The sequence below is a fragment of the Crocuta crocuta genome, unplaced genomic scaffold, assembly GCF_008692635.1.
Source record: "Crocuta crocuta isolate KB4526 unplaced genomic scaffold, BGI_CrCroc_1.0 scaffold68, whole genome shotgun sequence".
Lineage (NCBI taxonomy): Eukaryota > Metazoa > Chordata > Mammalia > Carnivora > Hyaenidae > Crocuta > Crocuta crocuta.
The window spans coordinates 3,841,277-3,855,865 of NW_027532426.1; the positions used below are offsets into that span (position 1 = coordinate 3,841,277).

The window sequence follows — 14,589 nt, forward strand, 5'->3', positions numbered from 1 at the left end:
AGGAAGGAAGCCAGTTGAGAATCCCCTTCTTTGAAGAGCAAGAGTCCACAGTCCCTGCTGGTTCTCCTGGGAGGGCAAGCTCACCCCTAAATCCATCTTCTCCCTACAGTCGGGCAAGACTGCAGCTACTGTTGCTTCTCAAAGCTCGTAACAAGGAAAAGGCCTTCTCTTTCCTACTCTTCCCCTTCCAGATTCATCCCTCCTCCTGCCAAGGGGGCCAGCAAAGTAGGCTCTGGTTCCCAGCAGCCTGAACCTTCCCTCCGGATGGGGGGCTTCACTGCTAAATGCTGAGCCTACCAAAAGCCTACACCCCTGCTTCCCCCAGGGGTCGCCTGTCAGAAGTTAGCCAGAGTTCTTCAGTTTCCCCCCATTATTCACTACCGGCAGCCAGGCTGACCATGCCTCTGCCCCAGGGTTTTAATCCACCAAGGAATAATCAAAGTGACTCATGAACACCTCACAGAGCACCTTTAGTTCTGATTCCCCATTCTTCCCCCCAGGGTTGCCTGGGCTGGGAATGATCTCCAACTTTATTGAGACAGGTTAAGTAATTTGCCCAATGGGAAAGTGGCAAAACACAGCACAACACACACACAGATAAGGAAAAAGAAAGAACAAACAAACGAACGAACTTGTGTCTCCTGCCCAGCAGTTTGGCAAGTGCTCAAATCATCTTTGTGGAAAGGGCGAAATGTGTTATTCCTTCATTTCACTGGCCTGTGGGTGAGGGGTCCGTGTCAGCGGGAGGAAAGCGGTCTCCCTTCCTAAGTGAATCTTTGACCTCCTTAGTTCACTCTCCTTTCTGAAGAAGTTACCAAATTTAACTCTCATCTCTCCGACTAGACCCCATAGTCCGTGGATCTATTATCAGAATAAGGCCCCCACCCCTAAGAGCAACGAAGAGTAACTCTAATATTTTCCTTCTCAAGAGAGCAAAGACCAAAACCCAAACGCAAATCCAAATAAATAGCTTCACTTTCCCCCCAAATATACGGCCCCCAAGCACACCCCAAAGCGCCACCTGAGCCCTTGCGCGGCCCGCAGGCGCCCCGACACGCGCCACGCCACGCCACACTGCGTTAGGGAGGCGTCGGGGAGGGGGCGCGGAGCGCGGGGCGGGCGCGGCGGGGAGCCGGGGAAGGGGGGGCGCNACAAACACGCGCACACACTCCTTACTCAGACCCGGTCACACGCGTTTCCCTGGCACTTAGTGGGGGGGGTTGGAGGGGTGCTGGGGCCCGGGCCTGAGCCCTCTTCGCTCCAGGCTCCTGCTGCCCGGCTTTGGGAGGTCGCGGACCCCACCGTCTCAACTCACACGCCGAGCCCCCTCTCCTACGCGCACACACGCTCCGGGGCGCGCGCGCACACACCTCGGACATTCCCATAGTGCCTCACGTGACACACGGCCCCGAACGTGCCCACCCTTCACACACGCTCACGCACGCGTGCACACACGCGCACACACAAACACACACGGCTTCCTGGCCAATTCCCAACTCCATTCCCGACCCCCAGCGCAGCCCTGCGAAGGCACTCATTGACTGTGACACACCTACACTCATTCACAGACACACACACACTCCCCCCCACACATGCCAAGCACAGACACACATTCATAAACAGGGCCAGAAGTACACACGCATCCCCTCGCGCGTACTCCTTCGGAGCCCTGAGTCATTCCTGCCCCCTCTCAGGGCTCCTCATTTCCCTGTGTGCAGGCACATTGGCGGGCTAGGGAGTTCTTCCGGGGACCCTTTCCAGGGCCCCCCTCCCCACCCCTCTGTGTGTTCCCGCTGCAGTTCTGGGAGAACTTCCTGTGGGTCCCAGGTCAGGGGCAGGGAGGGAGGGCCTGGAGGGTTGCCACAACCCTGGTCTGAGTGGGGGAGGCACTTCCTTTTCCTGAACTCTGGGATCCTGCAGGAAGAAGCTGGGAAGTTGGGCGGGGGCCCCACAGAGGACGTGCTGACAGTGGTGGGGCTGACTCTCCCAGAAGCACTGGGCCTTAGTGAGGAGCCAGGGCTGCCAGAGGCCTGGGATGAGGAGCGTGGCAGAGAGGTATTTGGGGAAGCAAGGCCTGGGGTGGAGAGGGGCTGAGGAGTGAACCAAGGCAGCCCTGTCTGGGCCCTAGTCTGGGAAGGCAGTCCTTTCCTGTCCACAGGTCTCCCTGGGTTCTGGAAGGAACTCTTCTCTGCTGCTGGCCTGGCTTTCTTGTCCCTACTTGTCATCCCCTCCCCACCAAAAGTCTTTATCTAGTTCTAGCCCCTTCCCCCAAAGGCAGCGGAGAAAACAGCTGAGTAGTCTGTGGGGAGACAGGGGTGGGAGCTTCCCAGCTGCCTCTCAGCTGGTCACAGCATTCCTTGGGCCAGGTTGAGGGGGATGAGGGACAACCTCCAGGCTGCCCTCTCTCCACCGTTGCTCCTACTCTCCCAGGAGGCCCAGCGGGGGCCGCGCCCCGGGCCCTTGCCATGGAGTCCATGTTTGAAGATGACATCAGCATCCTGACCCAGGAGGCACTGGGGCCCAGTGAGGTGTGGCTGGATGCCCCAGGAGACCCCTCACTGGGAGGGGACATGTGCTCCGCCTCCCACTTTGCCCTCATTACAGCCTATGGTGACATCAAGGAGCGGCTGGGGGGCCTGGAGAGGGAGAATGCCACCCTCCGCCGCCGCCTCAAAGTCTACGAGATCAAGGTCAGAACTTGGAGAAGATGGGGGTCTGGCTGTGTGTGTGTGTGTGTTGTGAGGGTAGGGGATCCCAAGAATCCCAGAGAGGGATCAAGATACACACTCTTGGGAACGCGAGGGCCCCCCATGAGGGATGTGGCTGCTTCGGATGGGAAGGGTCAGGAAAGGATCCTGAGCCAAAGGGTGGGACCTTGGATCTAAAAAAAGATCTGGTTGGTGGGAGATGCCTCCAGGCCATGTGGATCCCACTTGAGCGAGGGGAGGGAGAGGCGAGGGCTTCGAGGCAGATTGTGAGGTGGGAGCCCAATCGAGTCTGAAGCCTGGTCAGGGAGCCGGGCACCAGCTCTCCTGAGGACCTGCCTGCCCACAGTACCCGCTGATCAATGACTTTGGAGAGGAGCACGGCTTCTCTCTGTATGAAATCAAGGATGGCTCCCTGCTGGAGATGGAGAAGGTCAGCCTGCAGCAACGGCTCAACCAGTTCCAGCATGAGGTGAGTCCCTCACTGGCCTCCCAGCCCAGTCTGGGCTCCCTGAACCCCTTGCTGTTCCAGTATATTTCTGACTCCCCCTTCCCCACCCCCAGCCTCTGTCTCCTTGATCAGAGATGGCCTTAGTCTTCCCTACAATGGGCTGCAGCATCTCCCACTCTTCCTCCCTTGGGTGCCAGGGTGCCGGATGTACATGTGGGTGGGTGGTATGCAGAGCTGCTTGGCCCCCAAGTCAAGGATGGGCCTGACCGAGGCATGCCCTCCATCCCCTCTGGGCCCCATCCAGTTGCAGAAGAATAAGGAGCAGGAAGAACAGCTTGGGGAGATGATCCAGGCTTATGAGAAACTTTGCGTGGAGAAGAGCGAACTGGAGACAGAGCTGGGGGAGATGGTGAGGCCTGGGGAGCTGGGGGTGCTTGAGGCTGTGACCTTTGTTGTGTGATTGTGTGTGACCCCATGTGTGTGTGTTTGTGGTGCGGACTCCAGTGGGTTTGAGTGCCCGTTTGCCCTTGTGAGTGGGGCTGAGCAAGTCATACAAGTTGTGAGTGACTCTCAGTACACCATGGCCGCACAGTGACAGCAGGTGACTACATGAGTGACCCTGTAGACGTTGTATCTCCATGCATATGTTTGTGTCTCGTGCTGGGTCGAGTGTATGCCTGTACACTGTGTCTGGCAGGCTGTGTGGGTGAGGGTCAAGGGAATCAGATCTCTGTGGCTGCTGGGATTGGTCTTGGCATGTGCGTGATTCTGAGTAGGGGTACAGCCATGCACGTGAGCAGGTGTCAGAATCCGGACACATGGTCCCTGCTAACTCCTACCTGTGATGTGGCTCAAGTCACTTAGCCTCTGTCCCTCCTCTGCAAAGGGCAAATGATAACAATACTGCTGAGTTGTTGTGGGACATTTGGGTAAAAACGCTTTGCCTTAATAATCATCAACACTTACATGGCACTAGGTGCCAGGTGCTGTTGTTATCTCTTTAGATATATTTACTCACTTTAATCCTTACGGCAAACCTAAGAGGTAAGTGTGGTTATCCCCGTGCTATAGATGAGGTAGGTGCAGCTCAAAGTGGTTGTCACATGTGCAGATAGAAGTTATCATGCTTCTGAGGGCGTAGCAATGTCTGGATGGAGGGGCTGTGTGTTCTTAGAAGTGTCCCACAAGGAAGAGGCATTAACTCTGACCTTGCAAGGGGCAGCAGCCAGAAACATCTGCATTGCAGTTGCTGGGAGAGGAGACCTCACACTCATAGCCACTTGAGAGTGCAGCTGGCATGTGTGACTTGGGGCCTCTTCTCCGTTTAGAGGTGATGGCTTCCCAGGCATGGGGAAGTCGTGGCTCTGGGGGGCCCACAGGGTACCCTGATCCTATGCAGACCCTAACCCCCTTTGTCTCTCCCTGCAGCGGGCCCTGGTGGAGACCCACTTGCGGCAAATCTGTGGCTTGGAACAGCAGCTGCGGCAGCAGCAAGGCCTCCGGGATGCAGCCTTCCCCAGCCCGAGCCCCCCACCTGCCCCTGCCCCACCTTGTACTGATCTGGACCTGCACTACCTGGCACTGCGAGGGGGATCTGGCTTGAGTCACGGTGAGATCTCGGCAACCCCTGATATCCCAAAGTCCCCTAGACTAACCCCCATTTTGATACTATCGTCTGATAGTACCTCTACCTTCTGGAATTGATGGTCAGCACCCCATTATAATGCCTTGCTAAATCTCTCCCATAATTACCCTATCCCTCTTTGCCACCTGTTCCCTCACTTCATCGACTCTTACCCAATTTCTCCCACTCGACGCTCCCCTCTGCCACCTGCTTCCCCTGGCTACCCCCATGCAGTTCCTACGTGTGTCAGCAGAGGGCACCTCCACTCAGAGTCCCCCTGCCTGTCCTACAGTGGTGACTAGCAGAGGCCAGAGGATGCTTGGCGATTTGAATGTGGCCAGGGAATCCTTTCAGGAGGCCATCTTACTTTGTCCCTGGTCTCCTAGAAGATGAGAAAAAGCCGCTCAGGCCACCCTCCCTCACCGCCCCAAGTAGAGGCATCCCGGAGTCGCTGCCCTCCGGCTATCTTCTGGATCTCTGACGGGCAGGCCTCACCTGTCTCAGTCTCTGCTGATCTGGGAGTCGGTGGAAGGTGCTCAGCAGCTGGACCCAGCCTGACATTCTCCTCTCTCCTGCCAGCAGGCTGGCCGGGCCCCACACCCAGTGTGAGTGAGCTGGAGCGGCGGCGTTTGGAAGAGGCTCTGGAGGCTGCCCAGGGCGAGGCCCGGGGGGCTCAGCTTCGGGAGGAGCAGCTCCAGGCCGAGTGCGAGCGGCTGCAGGGAGAGCTGAAGCAGCTGCAGGAGAGCCGGGCCCAGGTAAAGGGCAGGGGTACTGGAGCCCAGGACCCTGCCCAGACCTCCCGGCAGGTCCGGGAGCTGCTGGAAGTATTCTTTAGAGGCCCAGGACTTCCTCCCTGGGTTGCCTGGCTGTGGGAATGGTACAGAGGGGGGTCTGGGCAAGGTGACACTGGTGTCTAACCCCCCAGTCTTCCTCCCTAGGATCTGGCCTCCAACCAGTCAGAGCGGGACATGGCATGGGTGAAAAGAGTCGGGGACGATCAGTAAGTCACATCTGAAATCCTCTCCATCTTAACCTCTGTGCCCTACGGTGGCATTTCCCAGGTCCCCCCTTCTGGTTCAGTTCTCCCCTCTGTTGTTTGGAGGACCCCTCCTCCGGCATCAGGCCCTGTGGGTTTGGCTTGCTCGTGTGGCTCTTCATCCTTCACAGGAAGGAGGCGAGGCTCTGGGATGTGCCCTCTGCTTTCTTGTGACACCCAAGCTTGTGTGTCCTTGAGGTGTCAGGGGTTGAGACATTTCCTCAGCCACTTTGCTGCTGTGTTCTGTGTCCCCTGGTGAGTTTCTGGGCCTCTCTGAAGCCCTGTTTTTCTGTCCCAGTAACAAGGCCAGTTAGTTGGGTTAACTGCCCCCTCACTGATGAGGAGGAAGGAGGCGGTGTCTTTCGGGATTTGTGCTTTGTTCTGCATCTCAGGAGAAAGCTGAGGCCCAGAAGAGGGGCTTCCTTGAGTTCTACAGCAGCCGAGAGGGGAGTTAGAACAGGCTCCACTGGAGTGGCCCCTGTAGAATCCTGCTGGGAAAGAAGGGCAGCAGGAAGGAGGGAGGGGGCTATGTCCGTGGGGAGTCTAATGGCGGTGGCCTCTGGGGCAGCACTGGGCAGCAAAGGAGAGGGCAAGCAGCAGCCTGACATAAAGCTGATGCTTTTCACATCCGCACCCTGAACTCCTCCTCTCCTACTTTCTGAGAACTAGAGCGCAAACCTCCTTCCGCCTGAGCCCTCTCCCCTGAGACCAGTTGTGTGGCACAGACTCCCTACTTTCATTAGAGGGGAAGACCGAGGCCCAGAGAGGGGCAGGAACTAACACTCCATCACACAGTATACCCAGCTATGGGACCCCAGGGGTCCTCCTTCCAGCAGCCTTCCTTCTCACCTTCCTCCCAGCTTCAGGCCAGTTGGGGATACCCCTCACCTCCCTCTGCACCCTGGGGTGAGAGCCTGGGTGGAGCTGTGATAGCTGGAGTGGGGGGCAGTGAGAACCAGGTCATGGGAGTGGTGGGTGGGATCCCTCAGCTAGGCTGCTGGGGGGTGTTGGGGGTTCCTGTGGAGAGGGTCCACCCTAGCTTGTGACTACGGCTCACGCCCAGCCTAGCCCGTGTGCCCAGACCAAGAACACACACACACACACACACACACACACACACACACACACAGTCTAGAACCCTAGCTTGCTTCAAAAGTTATACTGTAGGGCCCTTTATGGGTCACCGAGCCCATCCCCCTCTTAGCAGACCAGCAGTGAAGGCTCCCTCCAACCAGTTGAACCCAGAGAGAGGACAGGGCTGGAATCTGAACAGCCAGGCTTTGAATCCTTCCAGGGATGCTATGCAGCTTTGCTTTACTGACTTCACCTCTGTGGCCCCAGGTTTCCCTCACGGGCTCAGAGGTCAGTCATGACGGAGAGATATGAGAGGAAGGCGTTCCGGGTGGGGGGCCAGAGAAGGAATGGGGGATTGCAGGGGACCAAGGCTGTATGTGAGTGAGTGAAGGAGCACTCCTCCCATAAGGTGCCTTTGGAGATTAGATCATCCACACTCCCATTATGGCCAGAACGGCCCCTTCCCATTCCCACCCCCAAGGCACCTGCCCCACCCAGGTCCTTTGGCCACAGGGAGCTGGGCTTTGCTCAGGGGCTTTGCCCAGGGACTGGCCACACCACTCTTACCAGAGGTGACCTCCACCTCCTCCCCTCAGCCCTTACCGTTGGGACTCTGCATGGGTGCCTCCTGGACCTCTCTCCCCGGTGCCAGCCAGGCTCTGCCTGCCCAGCCTCACACTTCTTTTCAGGCGGAGCATCTCTGGACAGCCCCAGTTTAGCAAGGGTTAACTCTCAGAGGAAGTCCTCACTCCCCCGGCAGTTTTATTTTCTTATAAACTCAGCTCCTTTTGGTAATTGCTTCCCGAGTGTTCCCTCCCCTGTCCTCCCACCTGAGGCCTCAGTCACCTGCTCTCAGCTCACTTTCCCCCACCAGCCCCTCCTCTTCCTTCTACTTGGTCCAGACCCTCTAGGCGAGTGGGAATTTTACCTGTGGGCTTTCCCAGGAGAGGAGTGCAGGGCTTGGTTATCCAGATGGGGATATGAACGCTGAAGAGGGGGTCTGGGAAATTCCTGAATCCAGGCTACCCTTACGTGGGAGTCGTGTGTGTGTTCCCGAAAGGTGCTTACCTGTCTCATTCTGGATGCCTCCAGGGCAGCCAAGGACTCCCAGTCCCTTCCATCCCAGCCCCCAGCCCACCAGCTGTAGCCATCAGTGTTCCTCTGAAAGTAGGCACCCAGACCAGGCCACTCTGCCACCTTCCATGGCTAGCCTCTGGGCAAGATTGCCCTGCTGTTTGCTCAGCCCAGCACCTGGTGGCTGGTGCCCAGGGGACAGATTGTCCCAAAAGGAGAAGAGCTGCTGGAGGTCGGTTAGGGGGCCAAAAGCAAGGATGAGGGAGGAGTGGCAGTGGAGACCAGGCTGTTCCTTAGGATGCGCAGAGAGGTAAGGACCCTGGAGGGTCTCAGCCCAGGTGGGGGGTGCAGAGCCCACGGCCCCTTCCCCTCTGAGCCCAGCTCAGAGTCACAGGTCCTGAGTGTGGCCTTTCTGAGGGTGTGGTTAGTGCTGAGGGTGGAGGGGAAATTGTGGAGAGGGGGTTCCTTAAGGGGGCTGAGGGCTCAGGCGGGCTGACTCAGTGAAGGGAGTGAGGGCCCAGTGAAGGAGGGGAGCCCCCCTGTGAAAAGATGGGGGCTCAGTATGAGTGATGAGGGAGAGAACTATAGGGCTTGCTTTTTCCCCCAACGTGGGGGGCTCAGTGTTGCAGCCCTGGCCCTTTTCCGCCCCCCCCCACCCCTCTCTCCGCCCACAAGCCTCTGCGTGGGCTGCGGTTAGTGGTGGGGGAGAAGTGTGAACTCGGAGAGAGAGGATGGAAACTCTGCACAGAGGTCAAGGGCAGTGTGGGGTGGGTCAGGACGGAAGTCGGAGACCCCCGTGTACCCTGAGCTTAGCTTCATGCCCCAGAACCAGCGGGCCCAGGGCCTCCCCCTTCACGCTTCTCACCCTCCCTACTTCCTTTCTTTCAAATCTCCTTCAGCCAAGGCAGGGGCGCTCACAGGAATTAACCCCTGAGCACTTGCAGCCTTGGGACTCCCCGAGGGTGGGGAGGGGCTCTGAAGTTGAGGCCCATCACTGCTGCCTAATTGTGGTCTGAGGGATTAGTGGGCTTTGAATCTGTCTCTGACTCTTCCTTTGCTAGGAAGGCAGAGAGCAACTCTTACCCACACTCTCTCCCTAGATGGGAAACTGCACATCCTCTCCTCATTCTTAAACCGAAGTCATCAAGCTGCTTGGTATCCCCAAAGAAGGATCAAAACTGGTTTCTTTCTCTTGGGCCTTCCTGAGTCTTCGTCCCTGCCAGGCACCACGGAGGGCAGTTTACCTGCAAAGTCTCATTTCATTCTCACAGAAGATGTGGCGAAGGTTTTGTCCCCTTTTAGTGCTGAGCAAACTGAGGTACAAAGCAGTGAAGTACTTGGAGAAGTTCGATGTGAAGTTCAGTGCCAATACCAAGCAGGTCCTGAGCGGACGGGGTGATAGTCCCTCTGTGGTGTTTTTCTGGTTCAGGTTCTTCCTCAGGTAGGAGGGAGCTTCTGTGAGGGGTGATCAGACGATTTTTTGACCAGACCTGATCAATTTTGAAAGTGGAAAAATTTCAATATGTTAAGATCTCAAACTCTTAATAGTTTTGCCAGGGCTGCTAGTGGGAGCCAGGACGGGCCTGGGCAAGTTGGGATGTCTGGCCCCCCACCTCAACAGGCACCCTGGTTCTCAGCCCCGCTGTGAGCTGCTCAGCTTGGCTGTATCTGAGGAGGCTTTCTAGACACCGTGAACTTCTTGCTGTGCTGGGAGCATGGCAGGGGCTGCCATGAAGAGCCAGGCTCTGTGGACCGCAAGTCATAGCTGGTCGAGGAGAGTGAAGGGGCTCAAGGCGCCGAAAAGGAAGTGGTAGAGCACTGGGTTGTTGCAGAGTGACTTCCTCCTCCCCTGGCCCGCAACCTCAAGTCCGCTCCACGGCCCGGTGCCTGTGGTTCCCTCCCTGAGGGTCGGGCGGGAAGGCTGATGCTGGGTGTGCCCGTGGGTGGTGGAAAGTTTGGTCCCTAAATTCCCCCACAAGAGTGAGGTGGCTGGGGGCAGCTGGGGACAGCTACGGGTAAAGATGGAAGGGGGCTGGGAATGCTGGATTTGTTTTCCTCCTGATTCTGAGTCAGCTGGTGATTCTGACCACATGACCAGCTCTGATCCTGACCCCAATCCTAACCCTAATGCTGATCCCATCTCTGACTTTAACCCTGTCCCTCATCCCATCCCCAACTGTGGCCACCACAGTCCTGACAGAAAATGAACTATCAACCCCAGCCCTACTCTGACCCAGATCCCAGCCTCAATCCTGACCTCAAGGCCATCCCTAGTTCTAATCCCATGGCCCAACCACTGGCCCTCACTGTGGCCCAGCCCAGCGTGGGCACCCAGTGAACTTCCCTGGAGTAGATGCTGCAAAGTCTCTGTGCCTCACAGCTGGCTTGGGGGTAGAAAGAGCCCCTTTCCAGAGCAGGATGCTCAGGTCGCTAACCGTCTGCATCTCAGTTGCTTTATCAATCACAGTGAAGATTATTGTTTCTAGATAAAACTTTGAGATCCCCCAATTATTCGTGGAAAGAATGAATGAAAGGATAAGTCAATGAAGGGTGGAAAGATTTGCAGTGGAGGGAGCCTTTCCTTCCTGCCAGCTCTGCCATTTGCGCTCTGGCTCCTCCGAAGGTGCCAGCTCAGCAGGCTGAGGTGCCAAGAGCAGGTTTGAATCCCTGCTCTGTGACCTTGAGCCAGCTTCTTAACAGCTCTGATCCCCCACTTCCACATACGTCTGGCACCTTCTTCTCCCCTCTCAGGGCAGGGGTGGTGATGCCCGGGCTACTGTACAGCTCCCCAGCTCCCTCTCCTCCTCCTCCTCCTCTTCCTCCTCATCCTCCTCATCTTTCCCTTCTGTCACCTTCCCGTCTCTCCTTCCTCCCTTTCCTGATCACCTTGGAAGGCAGTATATAGCTTAATGGTCAGTGGCCTGGCCCGTACACTCCAGGAGGCCAGAACCCTGTTTCAGCAACTCTGCTGCTACTGGGCTTTGTGACTTTGCAAGCCTCAGGTCCCTCGTCTGGAAAACAGAGCTAGTAGTGGGAACGTGGTAGGGCTGTTGTGAAGATTCAGTGAAGTTCTTTAGCATAATGCCTGGCCTGTGGTGAGCGCCCATTAAGGTTCGCTACCGCTCTTTTCTCCCTTGGTCCCTCTCAGGTTCTGAGAGACTCAGAACTTTCTCTCATAATCTGAGCACGCGAGAAGTGCCCAGATTTAGCCAGCTGCTGCCATTCACCTGACCCTTCCCAGACAGTCTCGATGGTGGAAAATAGCATTCAGGTGTGGGCCAGGAAGCCAGGAAGTGGATGTGTATTCAGGTGCATGTGCGCAACCCTTGGTTCTATAGTGCAGTTGAGATTTTTTCCATTGAATTGGCAGTGTTTTCTAACGTGAGTCATTCAGGGCGTTAGCGTATTCAGCAGCCCAGGCCTGAGCATCTTGAGGTGGGAACAGATGCTTGATGAAGTGTGTGTATGGGGGGGGTCCCCAGGGGCTCCACCACCTGGCCCAGGGTCTTAGAGGTCTTTGTAGGCTGCCTGGGGCTCCAGGAGGACAACACTCACGTGCTCTCCCTCACTTCCCCTGCCCCCGTCCCTCCTCCCCCACCCCATCAAAGCTAGGGGAGGGGCTGGGCGTTCTGGGCTAGGGGCTTCTTCCTTCCATTTCCTGTGGTCCTGTTTTTCCATGGTGAGGGTGCCAGGAGCAGGGCGACAGAAACTGGGGTAGCTCCTGACAAGGGGAGGAAGGCAAGTAGGAGAGAGATAGGGGCCTGGGAACTGAGTGTGGCAGGTGAGATCTCCAAGGCTGAGTGTGAAGGCGACGACCTGTATCTGTCACCTGAGATACAGCTGTGACGGTGGATGGGGAGAGAAACTTGCAGCTGCTTGGCCAGAGGGGGCGCTCCATCAGTGCCCTGCTGGGAGCCCCCTCCGGCTCCCACTGCTTGGGGGTGGGGGGTCAGTATGATGCTCTGAAGCCCCCAGTCTGATGGGGGAGACATAGCTCCTGCAGTCAGTCTGAAGCGGGCAGCCTGTCACTGGGGAGTCCCCTGTTTAACGTGGGACACACAGGCTAGACCTTCCTGTCTGATGGGGAAGATGCCATTTCTTCCCACAGACACATGAGATCAAGGCCGGGGAACACAGGACACACAGCCCAAGGGCTGAGATGTGATGGGACTGAGGGCTGCGGCATCTCGGCCAGGGTTCCCCAAAGGACTCCTTCCTCTCTGCTCCCTGCACACCCTCAGATGGGTAGTGAGTACTCCCTCTCCCTGGGAGGAGGGCTTGTCCCCCAGAATCCCAGCCTCTTTGCAGTAATTTGGCTTTGGCCGATATGAGTTAAAAATAGTTTTGTTGTGGGAGGGGCTATTGTCTCCCCCATCACCCAGCTCACCCCAGGATTAGCAAGAATCAGCCAGTGAGCAGACAGCGCAGAGCGAGGGAGCTCGGTCATTATCTACCCTCTGCACCTCGGCTTTTCCTGCCCTCTGAAGCCCTAACCTCATGACTTCCCCTGTTCTCCTCCAGGGTCTCTCTGTCTCTCTCTCTCTCTCTCACACACACACACACACACTCTCTCTCTCTCTCTCTCTCTCTCTCTTTCTCTCTTTCTCTCTCACCCTCTTGCACACTGTTCCTCACGCGCATACTGGCCTCTCTCTTACCTGCACTCCCTCCTGTCCACATGCATCCTCTCTCCGATGACTGTTAGCTTGGGATGGGGGCAGGGCCCACAGGGTCTGGACACCTGCTCCTCCATCATGCCCAGCACCCTACAGCTCCTAAAGCAAGAGTGCCTCCCCTGGGAGGAGCTCCATCCAGAGTGGCCGAGTCTCTGCCCGCCGCTCCCCTGCAGCTCCAACTTCCACAAAGCTCTGGAGTCCCTCCTGGACTTGACAAGGGGGTGGGGACATCAGAGGAAACCAAAACCCCTGCCTCCCAGGCTCTGTCCTAGCCCTGAACAGAGATGAAAGCAGTGACCCAAGGCGACCGCAGAGCCACATGTGAGGTCAGGAAGGGCTCCCTGGAGGTATGCAGCCCAGGCTGGGAGAGGGGAGGGGCAGTGCAGAGAGAGATTACCCTGGTAGTTCTGGGTTAAAGTGACCCAAAGAGAAAGGAAGAGAAAAGGAAGTGGGTTAAATCTTGGCTAAGTGCAGAGTCCGTTCCAGCTCCATGCAGGTGGGTGTCCAGGGGGAAGTGGGAGGAAGAACGGGAAGCAGAAAGGCAAATGGATTGGGAGGCTCAATTCACTTTTCACTTCCTGAACATCTACTGGGTACCGGGCCTGGACCAGGTGCTGGGACTATAAATACAGCCCCATAGTGCTCCCTTTCAAAGAGCTCCCAGCGCAGTTCCAGAACAAGACAACTTCTGATAAGTGCTTATTGTTGTGGGTGGCGCCCTCTGGAGGTGTGCGGGGCATGCAGCTGTTCACAAAGATCACGCAAAGGGCTCCCTGGAGATCCCGGGAGGTGCAAGACTGAAAACTCAGAGGCAGCTTTGAGGTGAAAGCAGGAATAGTGGACCTGAAACTCGGGCTGACTTGGGTTCAAGTTTAGCAGTTGGTTCCTCTGCTCAACAAGAAGGCCATGTCTTCACTTATGCAACGGGGCTCTTCTTAAGCTGTACAACACCGGTCCCCAGTCTTTCAAAGGTGAGGACTCCTCACGGACCCCCTGCCCCCAGCAACACAGATGGCACTTACACGTTTAGCATTCGCTCTCTGAGAAAATTCACAGTAACTAAAGCTACTATAAATTCAGTGCAGTTTTTTGATGAATCTGTTTTATTTGTCACCACAGCTTCTGTACAGCTTAGAAAAACGTTCACACATACCTGAATCAGAGGTGCTCAGGCCATAGACAATGCTTGGTGAACACATCGATTCAGGGACCCCTTGGAATCACTGAGCCCCCCCACCCGCACCCCCCAGCCCCAGCCTGTAGTCTGGGAGCCACTGCCCTAGCCCCAGGTAAGGTTCACTGGGAAGAGAGGGAGGCTCCCTGGAATTGGCAGTGTTTGAGGGAGAACTTAAGGCCCAAGGGAATTTCCCACATTTGGGGTAGGAGAGCCCTGCCGGGGAGGGAGAGCCAGGTCTCCCTCCAGGCTGTGACAGTAAGCCCACTTCCCTTTTCCTCTTCTTGGCTTCCTGCCCTCTGACCTCAGGGTCAGGGCGGGCTGGCATCCAGCCTTGACAGGGGGGGCTGGGGTGTCCTTCAGGGTGAATTTGGCGCTGGCTTACACGGAGCTGACAGAGGAGCTGGGCCGGCTTCGGGAGTTGAGTTCTCTGCAGGGAAGGATCCTGAGGACTCTGCTGCAGGAGCAGGCCCGGAGTGGCGGTGAGAGGGGGAAGGGAAGGGGTGGCCCGCAGCTGGGTCCGAAGGGAGGGGTGCAGCCGTGGCTACCATCTTGCGTGCTGGGGCCACCCCTGCCTTCCTTTCCCTGCCGCGTTCCGAGGAGAGAGGGTGGGCGTTGGGCGCGGGCAAGCCCATGGCTCCCCGGTTCTGACGCCTCCTCTCCCAACCACTGCCCTTCCTCTCGTCTTCTCTTCCAGGCCAGAGGCACTCTCCTCTGTCGCAGCGCCACTCCCCGGCCCCCCAGTGCCCCTCCCCGGCCCCGCCCACCCGAGCGG

The 14,589-nt window shown here is 57.2% G+C and overlaps 1 protein-coding gene across 1 annotated transcript in view; it reads left to right on the forward strand.

The window, feature by feature from the left end:
* The first annotated feature begins 1,254 nt into the window (after positions 1–1,254).
* The window catches only part of TBKBP1 (TBK1 binding protein 1), a 15,723-nt gene continuing 2,388 nt past the window's right edge, over positions 1,255–14,589 (forward strand). Inside the window, 9 exon segments of the mRNA XM_077779323.1 lie at positions 1,255–2,055; positions 2,431–2,690; positions 3,055–3,177; positions 3,461–3,565; positions 4,585–4,765; positions 5,363–5,535; positions 5,719–5,780; positions 14,178–14,296; positions 14,512–14,589. The exon segment at positions 14,512–14,589 is cut by the window's right edge and continues 3 nt beyond it. Of these exon segments, the coding sequence (XP_077635449.1) occupies positions 2,466–2,690; positions 3,055–3,177; positions 3,461–3,565; positions 4,585–4,765; positions 5,363–5,535; positions 5,719–5,780; positions 14,178–14,296; positions 14,512–14,589 (1,066 nt within the window). The 5' untranslated portion in view covers positions 1,255–2,055; positions 2,431–2,465.